The following is a 27,502-nucleotide window of genomic DNA, read 5'->3' on the forward strand; positions in this document are numbered from 1 at the left end:
TCAGCGCACATCATCTTGGGGTGCTGCCACAGTCTGCGCTGCAAACAAGCAAAACTGAAGAACGAGCCAAGAAAAGCCAATGCTTTAAAAAAAAAAAAGTGAGTTCTCAACAACAAAAGTGGAAAGGGTAGGTTCAGAGATATCTCCTTGCGCTTAGTCGCTGCCGTTTTTACCCAGTTCACGAATGCAAAAACAGGCAGAATTGGCGGAAACTGCGTTTGTGTGAAAAAGCATTGTGCAGTGGCAGCCAAGCACAAGCTCTTCCCTACTCTCTCCAGTGATTGCGACAATAACAGCGATGAAAGCTGTACACAATGCCCCTTGCGGATTTCACCACTTAGGTCCGTTTTGGTAGTTTCAAAGTCATCCACTTCAAAGTATTTTATTTTTATCACACTTTCAGACAAACTTTGGTGGTAAACACCTTCCTAGCCGCTATTTTGCCGATATTGTTATTGTTATATGTGGTTTATTTTCACATAGGGGCAATAGGAGAACTAATAAATCTAAAGAATTTGATCATCATAAATGATATATCGTTATATTTGGTATCGTTATAAATGGATTACACTGTATCGGCGCAATATGTGCGCTTCGCTCGGGGACAGCGTAATAACGTCATCTTTTGGGACCATCTCTCGGCCTCACAAACAACGCCTGCCGCTGGCGAAATTTCTCCGAATGGGGCTAGTTATGCTTTCACATAAAAAAAAAAAAGCACAGGAAAATATGTGATCCAGACTGCCCAATTTTAAGAATGTAACTTCATTCAGGTACAAAGGCATTTATGGACATTTTCACTTGATAAAAATCTCTACTACCATTCCTGGGCACATTTGAGCAGCTCCTTTTCTGATGCTCATGGAATTCAGCGTGCATCTTTGTTGTTCTTAGCAGGGAAGAAACTTCGCAACACATCCGATCTGTTCACAGCAGTGGCAAAATTAGCAGCCTCTTCCTCGTTTGCAGATGCTTCGCCCCCTTGCACATCCGTGTAGTTCTCAGATGCTTCGCCCCATTGCCCTCAGGCACTCCGAAGAAGCCGCTGTGTTTCTACTTTTCATGTCGTGTCCTCGTGAAAACGACCCTCTCTTATGTAAATGCACTTTTTTTTTTTCTAGGCTTTGCCCGTTTGCACCAAGGCACTGCAGAGGAGCCACTGTGGCAGATAACTGTTGCTCTATTCCAGCTCTTTCATGTCGCATGCCCCCAGTTCAGTCTACTCGTATGTTTGTACACATGCAACTGGTCGCTAAGTATAATATACATGTTCAGGAATTTGTCGAAACTTTGAACGTAGTAGCCAGGAAATTGCGTTATCCGGGAACATATTAACCAGAAGAAAAATAGTGCAACCTTATGGGACATTTTTAATGCTCACGATATTGAGGGTATGAACCGGGAACATATCACCGAGGTTTTACTGTACTCGGTACGTGACATGCTCTATTTTGCAGGGAGCTGTATAATGGAATGGTTTCTTAGTCATGCAGTCAGTCTCTGCATTCAGTGTCTGTCGCTAATGCGTGCAGTGGAGCATGCATGAATGTCTGGAAATGTAGGTAGTGAGCGATGTCATTTCTAGCATGCACTGCCACTCGGTATAAACTACAGGAAGCACAGGAACATTTTGTCTGGTCAATGCTTCTAAGCAAATTCTTCATGACCACCTACCTTTATTTTTCTTTTTTCTCAGGATGGAACAATTCAGCCTGAAGACTTCACAAATCAGCTTCAGAAGGAGCTCAATTCTTCACCACAGCCATGCCTTGTACCTTTTCTAAAAGTAAGTTATGTTTGCAGGGTTAGTTGGTGGGGACGTAATTTTTATTTTGTGGGTCACCTAGCTGTGGTATTATGTGCTTGGTGGGCAGTGTGGTACTGTTGCAATTTTGTGTGAAAATTTTTGTGGTGAACTGTGGTACCTCAGTTTTTTATACGTATTGCCCTTCGTTTTCGGGCCAGGCCAAATTTTGCCCAATTCTTTCACCCTGAACATATTTCTTAAAAATCTGGTAAAACCTAATTATTTCCCGAAAATGAGCCTTGTAGATGATGCTGATTTTCTAGTTCACAAACTGAAGATACTGCAAGAAAATTTGTAGATATTTAGTGCTTATTCCAGAGGGGTGTCTTCGGTCAACTAGGCATCTTAAACCACTTTTAATGCTCGTTTTCTAGAGGCGGGGGAATTTGAGGATAAGTTCGAAAAGGGCAATTTAGAAGCGAGAGGCCAAAACATGACTACCAACAAGACGTCTTATCAGAGTCACTGTATGAAGCGCTACCCATGCTGACAGCACCCCAATCCAAGGACCTTGCGCATTTAAAATCATCGCTGTGATGTTGAATGTTTTCGCACTGTACAAATGAAGACAGGTTGGTTTTGCTCAGTTGCAGGAGTGCTCTGTAGGAGATTGGTAACTTAAGGGATGAAATATTTGTAATAGATCAGAAAATAATTTGTTTGTTTAAACCTGCGATTTCCATGTTTCTGAAATAATGAGCAAACAATAGAGCATTTTATGTCTAGCGGAAACATGAACTGTTAATAGTAATCTGCCTTGTGCTGCAAAAAATTACCTGCAAAAAAATCGAACTGCGGAAATTTTTTCTGAAAAACCAGATTTTCACCTGAATTTGAGTTCGAAAGAATATTTCTAGATTTTTACCCCCTGAATTGCGGAAAAAATAAAACACGAAAACAAAGGGCCTTTTTATACGATGTCAGTCTATAAGGCGATTGCAGTTTTTTTAAGTCATTGGAATTGCCACATGCTTTTCGTATTCTGCACAGTTAAAACTGCAAGAAGTGCTGCGAGATGTTTGTGTTGCTCATTAATTCTACTGTGTTTTCATATTGTCATCTTAAAGAATGCATTTCATTGGTTGTGCCATTCATGCGGCTACCTCGTATTTTGGATATTGGACTTGAGCAATACATGAGTGGACAGAATAATGTCAAATGGAATGTGTTATTTACTTGCATCATATACTTTTGAATTTTCATCGAAACTTGACTTATCACTTATCTTCATTTTAAAAAGCTGCATAGCGACACCATTTCCTGTTCCTGTCGGTAATAAGGTAGCTTTCACCAATGTGTTATATGTCCTTGTGAGGTTTATGAGGGTGCTACATTTGTTCGAGATTGAGGGAATTCCTGGTAGATTTTTTGGGTTCCATCAGTTTCTTTTATTAGCTTCCTTTGGTTACAGTTCAGTGGCTTCAGGTTGCGTGAATATTGATCATAGAAAACAGTCGGTTTTTAAAGGGCCCCTCGTCGGGCTTAGATGTTTCAGATAAACAAGTGCATGTGTAGGTGGAGCATCTGTGATTATCATTGTGAAATATAGAGCCATCTGAAAAAGAAACCTCAAAATGGTGACCTCTTTTAAGGAACGTTTGCAGAAGAGCACTTGTTTGCTTATGTCTCAACTGCTGTGGAAGTATTACAGAATTTTTAACCTGAAGGGTTAATTGCTAGTGGCTTAGCTCTATTAGGCCAGGATATGCGTGGCGAAAGCGCGGAGATTTCTGCATCGGAAGAGTGCATTCACTAGATGCGCCTTATTGATGGTTATACCATGAGCCGTCGTGGCGGAGTGGTAGCGTCTCCGCCTCAAAACGCCAAAACCCCTGGTTCGATCTCGAGCCTCGACACAGGATTTTTTTTTTTTTTTTTTTTTCAGTCAGCGGTGGGAGGTCAGTGGCTCCCATAGATGCCGCCACGGAATACGTTGGTTAGCGGTTAAGCGCAGGCTCTGTTAAGGCGTGTTTATGCTCCGGCGTAACGCGCACACGCGCGCTGCACGGCGACGTCACGTTGGCCACAGCGAGACCCTCTATACTTTAACTGCGCTTGACCGCCGACGCGTTCGGCGGCTTCAGTGCATTCTGACTGCACTGGAGGAGACTTGGAGCATGTCTCTATTTCGCGCCGAGTGCCCCAGCTGCCGCCAGCCTGGCCAGGTGCTCGTTGTGACATAATTCAATAGCTTCGGCAGTTGGGCGGAGCTGTTCTTTTCGAGCTCTCGGCTGATTTAATCCATTCATAGTACACATCTGAAGGTACATGCAAGTGGGCGAGAGAGCCCGATCCAGTGGACCAGTTAGATCTAGCGGAAGCCGTTGAAGTGTCGTGCGTCGGCTTTAGTTTCAAGCCGCCAAACACGACCGTCCTTGAGCACCCATCCGTTTTTTGTGTCAAAAAAATAAATAACTTGAACCTTGCAGCCGTGGAAGACCTCAACGCCGCCTGCTGCACCGTGCAACCGCGCCTTTCAAGGAATCACAATCCGTTGGCCCCAAAGCCCCGGCCAGCCTCCGATGGGCGCTACGCGCCGACCTTGTCCTGGCCCCTCGCGACTCCCCGCACTGGGGTTATGATATTTAGTTTGCAATGGCTGCTCACGGCTGAAGGGGGAAACGACCCGCCGGCGCCTAACCTAACTGTGCTCCCTCAAAAGCATCGTACGCTCTGTGGGGCTGAGGTCGCTGAAATGCAGGCCGGAGTTTTTGCGAGAACTACGTCGTCGGGTTCGGGAATGGGATCTATCGTAACGCTGCCAAGACGCCGGTGCAAACGTAAACGAAGCGACGGTAGCGACCCCCGATAGATGCCTTCAACATGCGGCGGCGGTAGCCTTCATTTCGGCAACAGCTAGACCGCACTGCTAGCCACCAGAAATCACGGAGTCTGCATTTATGTCACGTTTCACATCACTCCTTCGTGTGATATCATAAAGAGTTCTCCGTAACATTATAAGAGTTCTCGAGTTTGAATCGGAGTGGCAGGAAAAACTTGTCAACTTCAAATCCAAATTTCTTTGAAATAAATGCATCTTTCGCTCCCGGACAAGTGGCAACAAAGCCATGAAATGCCGTACTATCAGATTTTGCTAACAAAAAAAATTTGATAGAGTTCTCCTCAGTGTCCCTTTAAAGCTCTGAATCTCTATAATGTGAGAAAAATGCTTACACTCACCTTTCAAGACCTTTTGATTTCTGAGGATGTGCTAAGTACTGCACTGTGCAGTCCAGAAATAAACCATGTGGCCCGAAGTCTATTGGTCAACGGTGTACATTAAGCTTCAATATTTGCAGATTTATCATGTGTAGAAATGAAATTTATCATTGATGGGGACATCTTTGCTGCTAATTTCAGAAAAGCCTTCCATATTTGCGGCACTCTCTTATGACAAAAGAGCTAACCATTGAAGGAGTGCGGCCACCACCACAAGGGGCAGTGACATTGCCATCAACACCAGCCATTATCCCCAATATCCAGGTTTGTTGCAGTAGATTTCTCGAGCTTGATGGCATCCAAATGCCCTCTCACAAAAGTGTCTGTGTCAGTGTGAACCAAGTTGATTCATTTTGGCATGCAGCAAGTGACCGGAGTGGCACGGCCAACGATGCCTCATGGAACAACCCAGGTGCGAGTGATGACACCAACAACGGGTGGCCTGGCAGCTCAGCTAGCTAGCACTGCGGGCATCCAGAATGTTCTTGCTCAGCATCAGCGGTTGGTTACGGTAGGCTGCCATGCATGCTTTAATTTCACTGCTTAAATTTTTTAATTCCTGAGTGTAGGGTGAAGCTTCAAGGAATTTGAACAAAACTTCAAAGATACCCTTTAGTTCCTACTGTCAGGTTTACTGTATACATTTCAAATGCATATTTTTGTACATGGTGAAGTTCTAATACATTAAAACCTCAATAATTCGAACTGATAATTAAAAGAATTTCTGCGGTCCCACAATTTCTTATGTAAATTTAACCTGATAATTCGAAGCAGGAGTGTGCACCAACGTGGTTAATTCGAAGATCTGAGGTGCTTTGCAAGGATGTCCTATGCCAATTTCGCCGCAGACTGATGAAGCGACGATCCCTCAGAGCCGTGAGGCGGTGCTGCAAAGCAATGCCGATTACAGTTAAACCTAGTTACAACGAAAGTGAAAAATGTCAGAGATGTTTTATTACATCCAGGTTTTCATTACATGATGTTTTTTAAAAGAGTCGAACGGGCACTGCAGAAGGGAAACCAAAATAAAAAGAAAAACAAAACAAATGTAGGTGAAATCACATTGAAAATGTTTACAGAAAACAGTGTTACTCGAAGTCATAAATGGGGAGAAACGTTTCACGATCACGCTGATAGCCGTGGCTCACGCAGCGCCGCTACGAGTGGGGTGGGAGAGGCGGGTGTCGGGGGGGGGGGGGGGTACGGCCGCGTCGCCGCCGTAGACAGACCATGGAGGCATGTGCTTCTACCCGCATATTCCCTCTTTGTCTTCCCCTCACTGTTGCCCCAGGAAACGGACTTCTCACCATGCATTGCCGGCGTTCTCCACTCCCGACGTGCGAGAGATATCGGCACAGGAATCGCGCGGTTGCTCACTCATTTCTTCACTTTGCCGCTAGGCATTTGGGCCACACGCAAGTGTGAAGTCAGTGTGGAACACCGCTTTTTCGCTTTTGATCTCCACTGGCTTCGGACTGCTGTCCTTGTGACTGCACTGTTACGCATTGGTTGGTTTGAGTTCATGCACGCTCCAATGCCATCCTGCGGGAAACTACAAAACAAGATGTGGTGGTGGGATGAAGCGCACGAGGCGGAGGGTGTATGCTTCGACATATATTTGGAGTCAACTTTCTTTTTAGCCAACAAAGGCTGCGAGCTGGACAGTCGACTTTTACATGGCAATGTACAGTAATCACAAAGTTTTTCCAGTAAAGGTAGCGCGTTCCAACAATGAAACTTTTTGCCTGGGTCAGTTTTTCTTTTTGCTGTGATCGGTTAATTTGAAAACCCGGTTAATTTTAACATTTTTCGTGCTCCTAATGACTTTGAATTAACAAGGTTTTACTGTACTAGGCAGTGTCCCAACACTAGTGCTGTATTCATTACGTTGAGATGCTCATAGAATGTTGACAGTTAAAAAGTCACTGTATTGATGAGTCAAATATCCGGGGTCTGCTGCGCTCACACATTTAGTAAAGAAGGCATGTCTAATTACAGAAAATAGAAATGTGGTCAACTGCATAGATTTTCTTTGATTGAGTAGGTGCACTCATTAAATGTGCTTACATTTTCTGGTACATGCCTGGTGAACTCAGCACATGGTCCAGGTTTTGATTTTTGCTTAGAAAGTGGCATAGCATTGCTTTTTTTGTTCTGTGAAATACGGTGCAGCAGCAACAAAAGTTTCCTGGTCATCAAGCAAGCGAAAAAATAGTGGACACACAAACCTAGACAGTATTGGTACAAATTGAAGTCACTGTGCTGCATATATGGTAGGTTTCTAGTGAACTGATCAGTTCTGGCTTCAATAATCTTGTTCTGTGGCATTTATTGGCTTTGGATCTCTATGTTGTTTCTTGAAGTAGGCGTTCACATTAAGCATCGACAGGGTTGGCATTTGTGCAAGGGCACTGATGGCATTTCTTTCCATTTATTTTACCCCTTATGGCTAAAGACATTACAGAGGGGAGTAGTACTGAAATAGAAACAAATGACATGATGTTCAAAAAAAAAGCGCAGGATGTAAAGTTATACAAATGTTAAAAAGGACCTAAATGAGTTATAGCTCCAATTCACGACTTCTACAAGAAGGTAGTTCCATTCTTGCGTGGCTCATAATTCAGTGCCCTCTTTGTGACGATGGTTAATATGGCTGGATATGTATTGAGTGTAAGGGATGAGATGATTGTGGAGTGTATGGGTGATGGGTGATGGTAAAGTTTGTGTAAAAGGCTTAGTTGAAAATTTTTCTGTGGGATGGTGGGGACGGAATGTCAAGTCCGGCTTTCATGCCCCTTATGCTAGCTATCCTCTTAAAACCAGATAGAGTGAAATGAGTATAGTTATTCTGGACAAGTTCCAGTGAAGTGATTAGTTACTCGTGAGAGGGATTCCACACTAGTGTAGCTTGTGGGACACATGTCACAATCCGTATCACATGCTATTTTTTTCACTACCCAGAGTGGTTGGGTGCCTTATTCTAAAGCTATTACTACAGCATTCATGTAGATTCAACTTTAGTCTATTATCATGGTAGGTAATGTAGAGGTGCCCACAAGGAGGCTTAATTTCATGGTACTTTGAGCATGCAGCCACGAAATGAAAACTGTGCTCTGCACTTCTCTTATAGCATTTTCGACAAATGACATAGGTGTGCACTGGTGCAAAATTTTATCTTTGATTAATTGCACCTTTGTACATAGAGCTCCATTGCCGTGTGCTCCTGTGCACTGCCCTGGCTTCGGGACATTTGCACCTTTGTACATAGAGCTCCATTGCCGTGTGCTCCTGTGCACTGCCCTGGCTTCGGGACATTTCCAGTGCAAGCTGATCGAAAATACCATTAGTGATCTCCACAGTACAGCCATCAGTGTCAGGCCATGCTTCCAGGCAGCAGGAAATGAATTTTTTCATGACTTTCATCCTCTGAGAACTTGAGCCAGTAAGATGTGTTCAACTAGTAGCTTGTACAAAATGCACGATTGCATCAGAGTGAAATTATTTTAGCTCGTTAATGCAACTCTCCACTTTGAAATCTTACTTCTCTAGCCCACAGCATGAAGCTTTAACATGTCTAGCTCACACTGGGCTCTAAAGCTAACTATAGTCTTGACCATGGTATTTTGTAAAAATCTGAATTCATTCACAGTGCAGATTTTTTCTCATTTCTGACATAATTTCGAACTTGAAACACAGCTTGCCTGTGCTGGTAATAAATGCACTTTGCTTTCAAATAGCAATTCGGGTAGCTTGAGGCTGATGTGTAGGGTAATCGTCGCATGTTCCGTACGCATTCAACTTTATTAAACCACCTCAAATTCAGCATGAGGTGTAATTGCTTATGAAGACTTATTTGCAGCGACAGTTTTTTTCAATTGAATCAATTGCTCACCTGCGGATGTTGATGTCTTTGGTGCTGTGTAGCCTCGGCCAGCCACAACAGTAGTGGCTCCTGGTACCAAGAGTCTCTTGGTGGCCAAGACAAGCAACTTGACTGCGGCCTTGTCACCAGCCACTGTTGGAGCGCTGCAGACAAAGGTGGCCACGCCGGTGGCAACAAGGACACCTGTCACTGCGCTCAAAGAGAAGCGTACATACTCTTCACTCAGGTGCGTGCATGCCTCTACACTGTAAGAATAGACCACACTTTGGGCCTCAAGTGGCCAGTACTGCTCTCCACAGGGGCATATAATTGACTGCTTCATGTGCCACCAAGGCAACAAAACATGCGTGGATCTCGTAGCTGGAATCTTTCTTTGTGCTGATGCTGTTCGTGTAAATGTGAATTGCCTGCATTGAGTTTTGTACCAATAGCTGTGGCAATTGTAGTAATGTAGGGAAAATGCAGTCTGAAGGCCATACTGAAATCTGTCTCCTATATGGTGCCCCTCTCCTGCCCTACCCCTCTCAAAAGGTTTTGTGCCTCAGCTTGGGTGATGCAAGTCGGAACCCTAGCCAGAGCGCGTCACATCATGGAAAACCGGTGAACTAGGCATCCATGCTACTGTGATTGAAAAGCATATGATCTGGCAGGCACCTGTTGGACTGTGCCGCGTTGTGGAGATTATAGAAAGTGCGATGTGGCAGTGCAGCCTGAGGAATGCACCTGCCTGAGCTCGCCGCACTGCAGATGGCTAGTGAACAAGGCATTCATGCTGCTCCCATTGTAAACTGGATGATCTGACAAGCAGCGTTTCTCAGACACTACCTTAGGTAAACTTCACACATGTACAGAGCCATAACTAATTTTATTCACATATGAAGCCTATCCAGTTTTATTTGATCAACTGCATCTGAAAGGCATTGTGAGCGTGCTGCTTTCTGCAATAGCCAAATTAGTAACATTGCTAATTGTACTGTTTTCATTAAGTTTTTCAGTGTGTGTCAGTTGATGCAAAGTACCGTATTTATTCGAATCTAGGCCAATAGCTTTTTCAAATAATCATATTCCAAACTCTAGGGTTGGCTTAGATTCGAGGATTTTAAAAAATGCACCAGTTTTTCATTGAAACTGCTAAATATGGTGCATAGCTAGCACCACCTAGAAAAGTCGGTGTCGCAGCCGCTACTAACCGTGCCAGTAGCCAACTGTACACAAGCGAGGTCGCCATTTTGACCTGTGTCGTGTCGGCCATATCGGTGTGCGGCGTGGTGTTATCGTGATGGCACCAAGCAGGAGATGCCACTACAGTGCTGCTTTCAAGCGAAAAGTTGTGATAGCCGCAGAGGCATCGTCGAACGTTCAAACCAGGCATGACTTCGGCGTCGACGAAAAAAACGTCCGTCGTTGGAGGGAACAACGACAGCAGCTTTTTCCGTGCGCCGCAACGAGAATGGCATTTAGCGGACCAAAGAAAGGCCGTCACCACGAAATGGAGACAGTTTTGGCCGACTTTGTTCGGACGCAGAGAGCAGCTGCCCTTCCACTGACAACAGAAGTGCTCCAAGCGAAAGCTAGGAAACTTTCGAGGGAGTGAGGCCTAACTCCAAAGGATTTCAAAGCCAGCCGGGGCTGGCTTCAGAAATTCATGAAGCGCTTCGGATTCAGCCTCCGATGTCGCACCCAGAAGCTGCCAATTGATTTCGAAGTAAAGCTGATAGCTTTTCAGCGCAAGGTGCTGCGAAAGAGAGGAGCGGCAGGCTACAACCTTGGGCAAATCGGCAACACCGACCAGACGGCTGTGTATTTTGATATGCCAGTGGCATAAACCATGATTGAAAAGGATGCCAAGGAGGTGAAGGTGCGCTCTGCGGGCTATGAGAAGCAGCGTGCAACTGTGATGCTGTGCTGCACAGCTGACGGACATAAAACTCCCTCCTTATATGATATTGCTACGCTACTAACTACTCTAGTGGCACCATACAGCTGCTAACTGCATTTCCTGGCAGTTGGCAAGCCTTGAGCCATCTTGGGGCTAGATGCTTCGTCTTCTTCATCTCTCGTGCTGCCTGCTGCCTTGCGCGTTAGCGTCTTGCACGTCTAATTAAAGCAAGTAAACCAGCCCTGCTTAAGCCAACCGTTTCTCAGTGACATATTTGGTGGAGGTGCTGGGTAACGGCCCATGTACGCTGACCTCGAGGACACCTTTGACGTCAGCTCTCAACGCGTGGCTACAACACCAGTCCACAAGGCGAGCCGCCGCCTGCGAGGCCTACAACCCGAGTTCGGCCAACTGACAGCGCCGGTAAGGGCCATGACATCCACCGCGGCTAGCCAGACAAGTCAGCACTCCGGGAGTGCCCCGCCATTTGTCCTTCACGCACCTCGATCGCCGCCACCGTTCCACGGGGACAGGTTCGAGGACGTCCAAGACTGGTTGGCCAGCTTTGACCGAGAGGTGGGTTTCAATGAGTGGGATGGCGAGCGCAAGCTGTGCAACGTCTACTTTGCGCTGCAGGACTCGGCCAAAACGTGGTTTGAGAACCACGAAGCTTCCTTTACCACCTGGGAGGCTTTTCGTTGCTAGCGACATTTACCAGCAACGAAAGAAAAGAGAAAGCTGAAATCGCCCTGCGCTCGAGATCACAGCAGCCGAACGAGGGCATCGCGATGTTCATCGAGGATTGCATAAGTGCTCCATCAATTCTGCTGTCACAAAAAGAGATGGCATATCTGACATCATTCATATGTGTTACATGATAACTGGTATCAGTCATAACTCTGTGGTAATTGCCCTGTAAGCATGTGCAGACACTTATCAAGAGTATAAATTTCGCTTCTTGCATGAAATAAAATCAGTTGGAAGTAAGCGCTCGTGTTGTCTGCCTTAGTCTGTGTCCTTGTGTTTTTGCACTTTTACGTTCAGAGGACATGACCCGGCTGTTCAATCGGGCTGACCCTGCTATGCCCGAAGCCCAGAAGGTACGCCACTTAATGCGTGGCGTAAAAGAGCAGCTGTTTGCCGGACTGGTCCACGACATGCCACGAACAGTGTCCGACTCTACCAAGGAGGCAATGAGTATCGAGCGCTCTTTGCAGGAACGGGGCGCCCACTACGGACGTCAGGCTACTGTAGCAGCCGCTTCCCAGTCCCAGTACACGCCTACATCGCTGCCCGCCGAGGACCTTCGGGAGCTTGTAAGAAGCCTGGTGCGCGAGGAACCGGCGAAACTTTGCTTTGAAGCTCCACAGGTCAGCGTCGCTGCCGTTACGGACGTGGTCCGCGAAGAAATCCAACGAGTTGTGCAGCCACCCCCCGCTCCACACCCGCCGCCCTCCGTTATGACGTACAGCGAGGCGCTACGAAGTCCCGGGCCAGCGATGCGAGCCTTTTCCCCCATCGCTCCTGTGCAATACCTGCAGGAGCCAATCGCAACAGCACCCTCCGTGCCGCAGGAGTTCAGGCCCCCCGTGAGCAAAGCGCACGTTTGGCGTACGCCAAACAATCGGTTGCTGTGTTACCGCTGCAGAGAGCCTGGCCACTTCCTCCGCCACTGCCCCTACCGCAGGATGGGTTTAAGGGGGTTTTCACCTGACGCACCTCGACCACGCTACGGTGAAAGACCACGGGATATCGAACAGTACTTGGCTGAAAACGTGCAATCTTCGACCTCGCAGCGACGCCAGTCCCGATCGCCATCCCCAAGGCGGTTCTCTTCGCCCGGCCGCCCGTCATCCTCTGGCCAGTTCAGAGGTACGTCCCCACGTCGGGAAAACTGAAGGCGGCGCCCTCCGGGGGTAGGGCTGCCGCTACTGGACTGAGTCAAGAGCCTCCACCCGACGATTCGCCGCGACGCTCCGACCGACGACGACCTGACCCAACGACCTCAACGACGCGCTGCGACCGACTGGCCTCCGTCGAAATTCCGGTATCCGCTGACAACCATGACGTTACCACACTCGTGGATACCGGCGCCGATTTTTCAGTAATGAGCAGACGGTTAGCCACGGTCTTGAGGAAGGTTCTGACCCCTTGGTCTGGGCTGCAGATCCGGACAGCTGGTGGCCACGTGGTAACTCCGATCGGTGTCTGCACTTTGCGAATCCAGATCCGCGGTGTTACTTTCCCTGGCTGCTTTGCTGTGTTACCCGAGTGCTCCAAGGACCTCATACTCGGTTTGGATTTCCTTCAAGAGTACGGTGCCGTTATCAACCTCCAGGAGCTAATCGTGTCGTTTTCCACCCAAGGTCCTGTCGACGACAATACCGAGCCACGCAGGGCTAAGTTATGCGTCTGTGACGACCACATTTTGATCCCATCAAGATCCAGCATGTTTTTTACTGTAGAGTGCGATAACAGCACCAAAATTCGTGGCATTGCTGAAACCAACATGTCGCTGCTCCTTGGTCGGCAAGTCTGTGTTGCTCGAGGAATTGTTGAACTGGACAAGGGCCGAACTGAACTCTTGGTGACCAATTTTGGTTGTGAACCTCACTGTTTGCCTGGCAGAACAGCTATTGCATATTTCGAGGAACTCAGCGAATTCGCGAGACAGCACGCTTTGTCCGGAGCCCCGGCATCAGTGGCGGAACCGACCACTCCCATAAACACTGACATGAACCCAAACCTCCCAACTACTCAAACGCTGCCTGGAAAGCGTTATCCAGTCTTTCTGCGACTGCTTTGCCTCGACCTCCAAGGTTAGGCAAACACTGTTCACAAAGCACCGAATTATAGTTGACGCCAACCAGCGGCCGTTATGTCTGCCGCCTTACCGGATCTCTTCGAAGGAGCGTGATGCCATTCGCCGCCAAGTTCAAGAAATGCTCCAGGACGACGTGATACAGCCGTTGACGAGCCCGTGGGCGTCGCCTGTTGTTCTAGTAGCAAAGAAAGATGGAACGCTACAGTTCTGCGTTGATTACAGACGTTTAAACAAGGTCACAAAAAAGGATGTTTATCCTCTCCCGCGTATTGATGACTCCCTGGACCGGCTGCGCCACGCCAAGTACTTCTCATCGCTAGATTTACGAAGCGGCTATTGGCAAATCGAGGGGGACGAACGTGACCGGGAAAAGACCGCCTTTATTACAGCGGACGGTCTGTACGAATTCCGGGTGCTCCCTTTTGGGCTGTGCTCGGCTCCTGCAACCTTCCAGAGGATGATGGACACCGTTCTTGCCGATCTCAAATGGCAGTCCTGTCTCGTGTACTTGGATGACGTTGTCATCTTTTCTGACACGTTCCAAGAGCACCTGAGACACCTGTGCGCTGTGTTCGAAGCAATTCGGTCGGCCGATCTTTCCCTGAAGCCCGAAAAGTGTCACTTCGCTTTCGAAGAGTTGAAGTTTCTGGGCCACATCGTGAGCGCTAAAGGGGTTAGCCCAGACCACGATAAGACTGCTGCCGTGGCTGCTTTTCCTGTGCCCACCGTTAAGCGCAGTGTGCGCCGCTTTCTGGGTCTCTGCGCCTATTATCGGCGTTTTGTGCAGAACTTCTCCCAGATCGCTGAGCCCCTCACGCGACTCACGAAAGATTCCGAACCATTCTTCTGGGGCCTGGAGCAACAGCAAGCCTTTGAAGACCTCCGCACTCGTCTCCAAAGTATGCCCACCTTGGACACTTCGACGAGTCAGCCGACACTGAACTACACACAGACGCCAGCAACATCGGCCTCGGTGCGGTCCTTGTGCAGAGGCAGGATGGTCTCGAACGCGTAATCGCATACGCGAGCCGCACATTGTCACGATCTGAGGCGAACTATTCCACCACCGAAAAAGAATGCCTGGCCATTGTGTGGGCAGTAACAAAATTTCGCCCGTACCTTATGGGGTTTACTTGCGGAGATTAGTACGTTCTCCTCACTCAATCGCGGCTGACACGGTTCAAAGCCGCCCGGACCCCACCCCGTGATCGCGTACGCTACCGAGCGCACGCCGACCACGGCGGGCCTTGCTCTGACGGAACAAAGGAACGACACATTGGCTGACACAAACAGGCATTTATTGCTACAGAAACAATAACGCCAGCTAGCAACAAGGTACGCTAATGAATCGAGGTCGTCCGACTCACCAGCAAGGTTCCGAGCGAATGGTCGCCCGCGCTAGGGCAAGGGATATAAACTCCGCAGGCCGGACGGGACGGGTACGGGAGCCTGTCTCCCTGTCGCTTCTTCGCCCTGCCGGCGAAGAGCGGAGCCGCGAGCGACACGTCCGCTTGCGCCAAACGATCCCAGCCGCAGCCCCTCTCTCCCGCGCGCGGGCTTTGGCAGTCTCCCCTGCAGCGATGCTGGCGCCCTCTCTTGCCAGTTAATGTAACTGACAAGGGAATGCGGTCAGCCACGAGGTGAGACAGCCACTGCACGGTGCCTCGCGGGAAAGCAAACTCAGGGGGCTGCAGGGCAGGTCCCCACAACCTATATGGCCGCCCTTTCAGGGTCGTCAGCGACCACCACTCACTGTCTTGGCTGGCGAACCTCAAAGATCCCTCGGGACGGCTTGCACGCTAGAGCCTTCGACTTCAGGAATTCGATGTCACCATCGTCTATAAGTCTGGTAGAAAGCACAGTGATGCCGACTGTTTGTCTCGTGCCCCTGTCGAGACCAACCGAGCTGACCCCGACGACGAATCTGTTTTTCTTGGTGCCATCTCCACGTCCATCCTCATTCAACACCAAAGGGACGACAGCGAACTACGGCCCCTCATTGAGTATCTAGAAGGAAGCGCTCAGTCTCCCCCACGAATCTTTTCGTGCGGGCTGTCGTCGTTCTGTTTACGTGACGGCGTCCTGTATAAGAAAAACTACAGTCCAACAGAAGCTGTCTATCTACTCGTCGTGCCTACGGCCCTTCGCGACGAAGTCCTGCAGGCGAGCCATGATGACCCATCTTCTGGTCACCTGGGTTTTTGCCGAATTTTGGCACGAATATGGCAAAAATACTACTGGCCAAGGGTTGCTGCAGTTGTGAAACGTTATGTAAGAACTTGCCGCGAGTGCCAGCGTCGCAAGACGCCGCCGACTAAGCCAGCCTATTGATCCGCCTCAGGTTCCCTTCCACCAAGTTGGCATGGACATACTCGGCCCATTTCCGGAGTCCTCGCTGGGCAACCGCTACATTGTGGTCGCCACCGACTACCTCAGCCGATACTGTGAGACTAAAGCTCTTCCCCGTGGTACTGCTGACGAAATTGCGAACTTTTTCATTCAAAACATTGTGCTTCATCACGGTGCACCCACCATCGTTTTAACTTACAGGGGAACAGCGTTCACCTCGGCCCTTACGCAGGAGGTTATGCGCCTAAGCGGCACCAGTCACCGCAAAACAACCGCTTACCACCCTCAAACGAATGGCCTCACCGAACGGCTGAACAAGACGATCGCCGACATGATTTCTATGTATGTCGACGCGGACCACCGGAACTGGGACGCCATACTCCCTTACGTCACCTTTGCTTATAATACTGCGGTCCAGGAAACGACACGCTTCACTCCATTTCGTTTAGTACATGGTCGCGAAGCCACAACCATGCTGGATGCAGTGCTGCTTCCAGCTAGTGCTAAGCTAGTGCTACCCCCTCTGTTATGGGTGCTGCCCAATTTGTTCGTTATGCTGAGGCCGCCCGCCAACTCGCTCGACAGCGCATTCGGCATCAGCAAGTTCACGACGCTCAGCGATACAACCTCCGCCACCACCATGTGCGTTACCTGCCCGGCGAACAAGTCTGGATGTGGAGTCCAATCTGCATGAGGGGACGCTCTGAGAAGCTTCTACGCAGATACTTTGGCCCCTACGAGGTGCTCCGCCAGCTCAGTCAAGTTACCTACGAAGTTCTTCCCCAAGGAACAGTTCGCTCTTCTAGACGGCCGACCTCCGAAGTTGTCCACGTCGCTCGGATGAAGCCATACCACGCCCGCTAGCCCCTCGCGCGTGTCTACACCACACGCCAGACACGTGCGACTACCCTTGTGGTCCTGCCTGCAATTGCTACCACACCGAGTCGGTGTCTTCAAGAGAGGGGGAGCAATGCTACGCTACTAACTACTCTAGTGGTGCCATACAGCGGCTAAACTGTATTTCCTGGCAGTTGGCAAGCCTTGAGCCATCTCGGGGCTAGATGCTTCGTCTTCTTCATCTCTCGTGCTGCCTGCTGCCTTGCGCGTTCCAACGTCTTGCGCGTCTAATTAAAGCAAGTAAACCAGCCCTGCTTACGCCAACTGTTTCTCAATGACAATATTTAAAAGGAAGACACTGCCTGCTCGAGAAACTTTTCCAAGAAATGTCATTATGCGGGCAAATGAGAACGGGTGGATGACGGGTGCGATGGTGGAAGAGTGGGTTAAGATTGTATGGCGACGGCGTCCAGGTGCCCTTTTGACAAAGAACTCGCTCCTTGACGTCGACTCTTTGCGTGGGCACTTGACCGACAACGTGAAGGCTGCTCTCGCCCAAGCGAACACGGACCTCGCTGTCATACCTGGCGGCATGACGGGCCAGTTGCAGCCACTTGATGTCTGCATCAACAAACCTTTCAAGGATCGTCTGCGGAAATATTACACGGACTGGTTGACTGACGAAGACCACATGTGAACGGCAACGGGCCGCATCAAATGTGCATCGCTATTGCAGCTGGCGGGCCGGGTAGCTGCAGCGTGGGATGACATCCCAGGTACTTTGATCGTGCGCGCCTTTAAAAAGTGCAGCATGTCTAATGCACTTGACGGTACCGAAGATAGTGCACTGTTTGAAGGTAACAGTGACAAGGAGCACAGCGACGGGTCTAGCAGCGACGACGATGTTGAATGAGCTCTGCGCGTTCAGATTCAATAAATGCTGTTTGCATTTTGTGAACGCTGTCCTCGCTTTTTTTGTTCGGCCTATATTCGAGGTAATTTTTTTTTTTTTTTTGGCTTCGGACTTTAGGGGGTTGGCTTAGAATCGGGGTCGGCCTAGATTCGAGTAAATACGATATAGTTTTCTTTAGTTTTTATTAGAGGTGTGCAAATACTCGAATACGAATTACATCGCAAATTGTTTGATTGTTTGATTCGCGAATCGAATACCTAGTATTCAGGTGACAAAATATTTGCTATTCGGGTGACTGCACTGATGCGAGATCTTCCAGTCCTCCCTCTTCTCCTGATTTTCCAGTGCAGTCATTGGTTTTCTGATCATGCGACGCACTTTTTAATCTGCAGCCGCCACACAGCAGGTGGAAATAAATTCTGGATAGCATGAACCTGATAGCACAACCTGATAGCATCTGCCATGACATAACCGAACCATAACAGCCGAAAAAAAATCTCCCATTTCACGCGGCCGGAACATCGCTAGCGGCACAGGTCACGAGGGACAGCAGCCACAGCACAACACAAGCCACAGTAGGTGTGCACCTTTAAAGACTGGATTTATCCCGCTGTCGACACGCATGAAACTCATGTTCCTGTGGAATTTTGTGGTTAACACTGGTACGCCAGCCTGCAGAGTCACTATTGGTGGCTACAAAAAGAACAGTGTCTACTTTTTTTCTTCTTGTCTTCCTATTCACCATTCAGGTCACGGGCCATTCTACTCCAATAAAGATTCATTCATTCATAACACAGGCAATTATGTAGAAATGTTTGTTTTCAGAAAAGGCAGAAGCATACCGCAACTAAACTACAACAGCACTGAACTGAACAAAACAGATGATAGCGATGGATGGATGGATGGACGGATATGGCTGAACCCCTTAAATCGGGCGGTGGCTCAAGCCACCGCGCCATGACTTATGAAATTTTACTCTTGTCTTGATTTTAGCCACCAATCAGATAACCTTCGCTTGGTTACTTCTACCCGCTTAAAATCTACTTTCCCTTCACTGTCCTTAAACCCCAATGCCTTGGATAAATCAGCCCCGCTGCTTTCCACTGTAGGGTGAAGCCCTTTACAGAAAAGTATCTAGTGTTAGCCATTTCCTCCTCCTCTCCGCACGCAACGCAGAACGTGTCTATCTCGTGGTACCTGACTCTATATGTCTTGGTCCGCAAAACTCCCGTCCTGGCCTTAAACAACAAAGAGCTTCCCCTACAATTATCATAGATGTTTTCTTTGGCAATTTCCTGCTTAAAAATCCTGTGTGTTCCCAGTGCTGATTTCGTCAGCATCCCTGTCTTCCACAGAGCTCTCTCTGTTTCTTTAACCTTTTTCTTAACCAATAATTGCTGATTTACCCCCCTACTGCTGTCCAGATATTTGCTTGTATTCGAAATTTCGAATATTCGCACACCCCACTTGTGCTTTAAGTGCTCAATAATAAATTTTGATTAGTTACTTCATTACCACAAATTCTGTATAAAGTTAGATTTCTGGAACATGCGGCAGTTTTCTTCAACCCTTGGGCCACTTGATGTGACATGTCCTGTAGGCACCATATTAAGCTTCGGCCGTGTGTATAAAATGTTCACAGTGCATTTTCCTGAAGGCACCTTCTTGGATTTAATCTGGCGTTCAGTTGATCCTACTAACTCAGAAGGGATCACGAAATATATTCTGGTATATTGATAATTTCATCAATAGATAAGCTTATCTGTAATGTAGAACAGTAATACAGCATAATTACTCTAGCTATGCACTTGCATCAGTGGGCCACCTGCTGGCATGCTGGCAATGCTGTCTCGGCATCGCTATGCCTTGCGTGCTTCACATTTGAAGTTAGAGATAGTGCATTAAAACTAGCCGCTGCCTATTATAAGAGATAATCCTGCTACCAGTGTGCTATGAATAGAATAATCTCATTAAAGCTGATTTTCAGTTGGTTTGCATAACGCCTATGGCAGCAAAGCAAACAAAGTATTCCGGGTGAGAGTCTCACATGCTTCGCTCAATGGCTTCACTCAGGAAACTCGGGAAATAGCATACATAATGCAAGCGTGTGATAAGGCTCAATTCGAAATAGCGTTTGGCTCATGTACACTACAAAGTGGGCTATTTTTTTAGTGTACACTACCCGACATGGCCATTTTATATACTGCCAATACATTATGCAGCGTCAGAATGTTGCCTCTGCACTTATTGCAGCTTTGGTAGTACCTGCTGCAAGGAACTACTGATATTGAGTATGGGCACCAATGTTGGGAACATTGAAAAAAATGATATTCAGTCAAAGGCTTGCCGTACCTGTGGCTTCTGGGGGGCCAAATGCATGTGCTATTGTCACTTATTGTAGAGCGGATGTCATTTTCCTTTTTACTTGTTTCAGCTTGTGAACACACTGTGTATCATTGGCTTCAACTACTTTATTAGCTTGTGCCATCCTGTGAATACCCTGCAACGTCTTATTTATCATAGATGTGTTCCGGTTTAAGCTTGCTATGTTGTATAGTATTTTTTTCCATAACGTGAAAACAAATTCACTTCAGAAGCAGCAGAAAAAAATACACTTCAGAAGCCGCAGTGCCAAGTGAACCTAAGTAGACAAAATTAGTTACTGCTTTTCATATGGTTAGAAAAGAGTATAAGTGAACACTCTCTGTGTCTGATAAGCATATGCAAGCTTACATATTCTAAACGCAAGCATTTTATGGAACGTTATGCCATTTGTCTCATTTGCACATTTAGTACAGTGTATGCTGCAAACTATGCTCTGTAGCGTAGGCTGTAAAGTCCTGAAAAGCTGCCATTTTCTTTGCAGGGATGATGATGATATCAACGATGTGGCAGCTATGGGTGGTGTCAACCTCGTGGAAGAGAGCCAGAGAATTCTTGCGTCTAATGCGGAGATTGTCGGAACACAGATAAGGTCCTGCAAAGATGAAAACTTCCTCTTCACGAACCCATTGCAAAGAAGAATCACAAGCATAGGTATGTACATATTGGGCAGAGGGGCATTGTGTCTTTGCATAGTCTTGGAACTTATTGTTATTGTTCATCTTGCAGCTGTGAAGTATGGCATTGAAGAAATTCCCTCGGATGTCGTCGCCCTCATTTCCCATGCAACCCAGGAGCGGTTAAAAACACTTGTGCAGAAGCTGGGTGTTGTGGCTGAGCATCGTCTTGAGAACCTCAAGGTATGGCAAGATATGTTTCTGTGTAGTTTCGTAAAGGTTTCTCAAATGTCACACCTTTCTGCATCTAGAGGCATTTATTTGTTCACCTTTTTAAAGATGCTTGTTTGATGAATGAGCATGGCTGACTGCTGGATAATGTGGTAGTTTCAGTCTTTGTGTAGGCATTTGAGAAAATTCTTAAAGTTGTTTATTAATGTGGTGAGAAGTCAATTATGATTACTTTGTGCCATATTTTTTCTTGTCCTGTGACTTATATCTTCGCTCATTTTTCAGACTGACTCCCGGTATGAAGCGACTCAGGACGTTAAAGCACAGCTCAAATTTCTGGAAGAACTGGACAGGTTAGAGAAGAAAAGGCATGAAGAACAGGAGCGAGAGATTTTGCTTAGGGCAGCAAAGGTAAGTACTAGGTTTTCAAGTTTTGTTTTTGGCATTGACAAACTTTTAATGGAACAATACAATGGAACCTTGCTAATTTGAACTTTCTTAATTTAAAATATCGGTTTATTCTAAGCAACTCTTTGGTCCCGTTTACATCAGATGCATTAAAAAAGGCTTCCTTTAATTTTAACTTCACTTAATGCAAAGATTTTTGGTCCCCATCAAGTTTGAATTATTGACAGTCGATCACGTAACAATCTTCATTTAAATGTAAAGACTTACACGTTATCCTGACATGTTCTAGTAGTGTAAATTTAATAAATTAGTAGTAGAAAATAAACTTGAGAGCAAAAAAAAAGACAGAGATTGTTTATAACATTCGTATAAAGTGCAAAAGCATGGTGTACTAGGGTCATAACCACTGGATTTGTGCCACACAGAAGACGATGATGAGCGGGCCGTGCCACGAGAAGGAGCGCTTGCGCGCTAGACCAGGCTAGGCTAGGCTAAGTGCTAGGCTCACGCTCCCGGCCACACAAGGAGGCGATGGTTTTCTAGGGTCAGGGCCATGTTTGTGCTACGTAGAAGACTACAATGAGCAGGCAGTGCCGTGGGACAGAGTGCTTGCGCTAGGCCAGGCTAGGCGCTATACTCGCACTCCCGGCTCAACAAGAAGGTGATGATTTTGCTGGGCTCTGAACCCCCCGATTAGTGCTTTCGCACTAAAATTATGGGGTCACCTAAGCAGTTCTCGTGATGTATAAATGCGAGAGCATTTATACTTGCTGTTTAGTGTGTCGTTGAGTTGTTGTTGGGGGTTTTGGGGGGTGACGGTTGTTTTACTGCAGCAGCTCGCCCCGCTTGTTTCGCTGCAATGCGATGGTCTGGTACTTCGTTGGCAGTGAACTGCGACCTCCAGCCATGCTTTGCTGCCTCGTCTGATGATGTAGACGCGAGCGATTCAACTTCGGATGATGAAGACTCCATAATCTGCGCTTGCATGAATACGACAGTGGACGTTGTATTTGCTAGCCTATCTCGCTCTGTTGGGACAGTGACCCTTCGCCCAGTGCATGCGAGGGAGGGGTCCAGCTGCCCCCATCTTGAGTGTAGTCTACTTTGTTGTCCAGCTGAGAGGGTAGTGTATATCATTGCGGGCAGGAGGAAGGACACCTCCAAACCTGTTTCCATCACTGCAAAAGTCAACTTGCCTTTCTCGATCTACCCCTTCCTTATGTTAGGAGGGTGATGACATCATTCGCAGGCCGTGGTTCTGCCACACATCTTTGCCATGACTTTCTGGCGATGGCAGGGTTTTTGCGCGAGCGAAATAATACTTTCGCATTAAAATTAATTCTCAATGCGAAAGGTAAATGTGGCGAGCAAATCACCCAAGATAAATGCTGCTAACATTGAATGCTTCTGCTCTATCTGTTACTTCTATCTAGGGTTTTATGTTACATGTGCTCAACTATTCCTTGTACAGCATCAGGCATTTCGCTGAGCCATGTTAGGGTTGCGTATGGAGGGTGGATGTGTGAGGAGTGACCTGTTATCACTATCACCTGGATCACGCTTGTTATTGCTGCCTTCCTTGTTGCAAACACTGCAAGCAGTTGCATCATTAGTCAGCTTTGCTAATGTCAGTGCTATGTTGTTGCATCCAGCTTAGTCATGTTACAGATTTCTCATGCAATGCATTCTATCAACTACAGTTCATAGTATGTACAGTCAAATCCTGCTGCAATGAAATTCACGGGACCTGCAAACAGATTTGCTGAAGTGGGAACATTGTTGTCATGAAATCGAAGCAGAATATTGACAGGCTGGACAGCACAGTTCAGAACCAACATTTATGAAGAAGCAACATGAAGTTAGCGCCATGGTGCAATTTCATGGCGCGTGATATTCCAGAAATTGAATATCTCTGTTAATGGGCATATTTACACAACAAATTTACCCGCTACACTGGCTACCAAAATGCGTTTATTTCTTCTCTGCACGCATTATAAAAGTGCGCTGTTTTTGTCCTGTGAGAGTTCGTACCAAGACCTTATTGCCTCTATAGGCATCCTGCGCATCTTAACTCCAGTGCGATATACGTGGGTCCCCGTCAGGAACGCAGCGGCATTGTGCGCGTTGTCTCGAAGTGGCTGTATGCCTTCTTGGGCATCTTTTGCTGCCGAAAATAGCTGGACACATTGCTCTGTTATGGATTGCAACCAAACCTTCAGAAATTCGCTAAGAAGCTAATTTTACGGGTTACTAATGTGACAGCTAGAGAAGACACACGCAAGTGTTGGATTCTACTCATTCGTCATCAGAAGCAGTTTTTGCGTTCTGATTTATCCTCTGGATCATTTTAAGGACATAGACGTTTGCTAGATTTCTAAACTAAGCAAGTTTCTTGGATAATCTTTTGTGGCACTGCAGAGGTGGGATACGAGCGCACACCGTCAATTTTAAGCTCTGTGTAGATAGCTCGCATGCTCGAACGATCGATCCCTGTTATCGCTGCCCATAGGGATCCTTGGGGGCACCATACGCCCTTTTCTAAATTTCAAAAGCCAGCCTTCCATACATAGTGAAAAAACAGCTTGGCACAGCTGCCTTTCTTCCCCTTGCAACTACTGCGCACAGCTTGATCCCCTTTTGCTAGACTACAATACACAGCAGGAATGTGCAGAAAATACATGAAGCAGTACTCCGATTCCAGTAGGCTTCAGTGCTGCAGTTGTGATTTCCTCCTCCAAGCAGGGGTGGGGGTGGCCACGATGAAAGAATTTTTACTGCACAGGAAATGCAGACAAAACTTAAAAGCACAGCTTGAGCATGCATTCATTTCAAGCCCTAAAGCAATGGAAACCATGAGAGTAATGGTGCGACTTGAGAACCGAGCCAGGTTTATCTCTGATCCTGAGATAATAGTTTTCTCATTAGATGCGAGAATTTTTTCTTGAGAACGTCAAATGAACTAACCTGTGCTCCATCATACAAGTTCTTGCAGCAGAGTGAAAACTGTCCAAATGCGACGTAACGCACGAGGTAAGCACAAATCAGCTACACACTTCTCTAAGCTGACGGTTTTTACCGGCTTGCAGAAATTTCTCTGCAGTAATAACTTTTTAGTTGGAGTATATATCTAGGCACACTGCAGGCTTATGGACGTCTGGTTTGGGGAAGCATGCCGCTGCACTCGGAAGATGAAACAAGCGGCAACGTGCTGACGCGATGCAGCGCCTGCATTACTGCTGCTAATTACACCATTAAAGAGTACCTGCAAAGGGATAGCTGCACATCAAATTATAAGTATAAAGTGTGAATGCTTAAACACTGGCTTTGAGATGTTTTTATTGCCATCAACTTACATTCTTGGATCGCGCACTGTTGCTTGTTTTCATGGCGCACCTGTTGGACACATCACTCTAGTCGCTTGATATAGCCTCTTTCACTTCGCGAATATGATTTCAAAATGTTTTGTGCCTCTGGTGACGTTTCATTCCCAGGGAAACCTTGAACATCGTTTATGGGCTAATATTCCACCCCTATGAGTAGCTGAACGCCTTCCTTTTCGACTCAGTAGCACAGCAGTAGGGGAGCTTTTCTTACAGGGACGCAGAACTGGCCACGTGGCGCCGCTGACCGCAAGCCGACTGTGGAGACACTTGACGGGTGTTGGGTGCCTATAGGCATTTTAGTATCTTCGAGGTGCACATGCGCTCATAGAGATCACATGCACCTTGAAATTGATGCTTTGGATGATGTGGCAGAATTGTGGTTGCTCCAATGCTTGGAAGACGTTTTGCGATGCTCTGTATGAACATACCAGCGACATGTTGCTCTGTGAAGACTCCGCCTTGCACCGCCATCACTGCTGTTTTTGCAGCAGTGCCTATATCCAGGCAAAACAAAAAAAAAACACCACGATGCTTGTCTATGGCTCAAAAGTGAGGCATGAGTCCACCTGCGCAGACGGTGTGCTTCCTGCCATGATGTGCTGCCCGCCAGCATGTTGGGCAACAGCGGACCAGTTGCACGCCTCTTGCTCACTGCAGCTAGGCCTAACTTTCTCCACACTAAAAAGCTCTCTACAATTAGCCACCGCTTATCATAAAAGGTCTAACATTCTTACTTGTTATCGCAGACACAGTAACTTCGCATTTAAATGACCGTATGTCTGATTTCTGTCATGCGTCATCGGGGATGCAAACAAAAAAGCAGGCCAGCTGAAAGCTGCCTGAAAATCGGTAAAAAAATTGGATTTTTGATCTATTCATTTTCATTAACCTGTGGTCTTTCCAGAACTATCTACGAATTTTGGTTGCCTAGTTCATGCCTTATAGTTCATGCCCAGTTCATGCTTTATTGCGTTACAAAGTCTTGAATCCTTTCACGTGGCCCTTTAAATTGAGGCCAGATCGCTCGGAACTTTGACTGCCCACAGTTAGAGAAATATGTGCACCGCCAGCACCATTTTGGTCTCGTTTGAAAGGTGCCAATTCAGTGTATTCCCATACTTTATTGGTGACCGCAGGCAAACCCTTAAAGCAAAAAACGAAGGAACAAATTTTTGTGAAACTCATGCTGCTATTGGCCTTCCCAAACATGTGACCAAAATGGCCACTTTTGGTTGCCTGGCAATGTCGACCGCAGCAGCCCGCCATCATTTTGAGTTGGTCACGCCGTTCCCCGTCACGGCCACCTGAGATTCATCACGGATCAGCTGCGAAATATTTCAGTGGAGTGAACTAGAAGGAGAGTGCCACAAATGCTGATGCCACGTGTGTGTCGAAATTGAAGTCAAAAGGTAAATCTCTGCTTGGAGCCCTGCGAGCATTTTTGTTCCCTTTAGTGAGATACAATTTAAAAAAAAAAACAGCAGTTGGTAACACTGGGCCGTAGTCCGCGCTGTCCTGTATTATTCCACTGGCCAATCACAATAGTTAGTGAAATTGACTTTTTAAAGGAGTATAGACACCTGAATTTTGGGTGCAGTGTGTGTTTTGTTTGTAATGATGCGTAAGGCATTATTATACATGGATTACCACCTGGTATTCTCCTACGACCGCCAAATAATTTATAATCGCATTTCTTTCTCGTGCTGTTTCGGTTTCGGTTTCAACGGCCAAATGAGGTCTGCGACGTCAACGTGCACTTACAGGTCACGTGAAACTTGAAAAAACTGCAATATAATCGCCGCTTCCTTATTTGATGCCACTCTGCTCTTGAGGAAGGCTGGATTCAGCACTGCAGTAAATTAGAACGATGAAGCAGCAATTATATGGACTTTTTTTCCATGCCTCACGTGACACAAAAGCACTCTTTGACGTCACAACCATCGTTTGGCTGTTGAAACCGAAACAGCATGACAGAGAAATTTCGATTATAAATTATTTAGCGGTCGTATGCGGATATCACATGGTGATTCATGGCGTAGCGGCGTCTTCCACATCACTGTAGAGAAGAAAACATGCCACCAAAATTAGGTGTCTATACTCCTTTCATGTTTGGCTACATTAAGGTAGGCATGAAAATTCTAGAGCTTATAATTTTTTTCTTGTGATTGGCTTCTTGTTTAGGCTACAAGAAAAGCTTGAACAACAAACTACTTTTTTGTCATGGAGGAATTCTGTGTGGCGATCCTGAATGTGGGCGGAGCTTCACTGCAGACTTCAGTTGGATCCGACTATATGCGCTTCTTTTTAGAAGCAGTGCAGCGGGCACACTCCATAGTGCAGTGGTTAGTGACTGCGCTTCATATGCGGAAGACCGGGGTTTATTCCTGCTGGTCCGGCTTTTTATTTTTACTGCGAGAGCTGTAATAGCTTTTTACACAAGCCATTTAGTAGAAGCAATTTAGGGGTACAGTGGCAACTGTGTAACACATTACACACAACACGTCAGGTGGACACTACCACTGCGTACCTCAAAGCACGATTGAGGTGCTTACTGATCTGGGAAGCCAGTTATACGCCTTTCGTCTCAAACAAACAAATTTTAAATCCTCCATTGGTTGCTTGGATGCTTAGCATTACACACATGCACCCATGCACCAAAAACTGGCTCAGGCACCCTGCTTTACTTTTAACACGCTGAACTTCATTTACGCCAACTTTTACATGTCAAATTGAGGTGTGCGGCTTTGATATTTGACTGAAAGGAAAACTT

The 27,502-nt window shown here is 46.9% G+C and overlaps 1 protein-coding gene across 6 annotated transcripts in view; it reads left to right on the forward strand.

Moving 5' to 3' along the window:
• LOC144113727 (transcription initiation factor TFIID subunit 4B-like) overlaps nt 1-27,502 on the forward strand; it is a 121,383-nt gene that overhangs the window by 64,279 nt on the left and 29,602 nt on the right. For all 6 annotated transcript variants that reach the window (XM_077647008.1, XM_077647009.1, XM_077647012.1 and 3 more), the window contains 7 exons: nt 1,697-1,786; nt 5,168-5,290; nt 5,391-5,537; nt 8,951-9,135; nt 20,578-20,747; nt 20,823-20,953; nt 21,227-21,352. In XM_077647008.1, the coding sequence (XP_077503134.1) occupies nt 1,697-1,786; nt 5,168-5,290; nt 5,391-5,537; nt 8,951-9,135; nt 20,578-20,747; nt 20,823-20,953; nt 21,227-21,352 (972 nt within the window). The remainder of the gene's footprint in view (nt 1-1,696; nt 1,787-5,167; nt 5,291-5,390; nt 5,538-8,950; nt 9,136-20,577; nt 20,748-20,822; nt 20,954-21,226; nt 21,353-27,502) is intronic.

This window comes from Amblyomma americanum, chromosome 1, assembly GCF_052857255.1.
Source record: "Amblyomma americanum isolate KBUSLIRL-KWMA chromosome 1, ASM5285725v1, whole genome shotgun sequence".
Classification (NCBI taxonomy): Eukaryota; Metazoa; Arthropoda; class Arachnida; order Ixodida; family Ixodidae; genus Amblyomma; species Amblyomma americanum.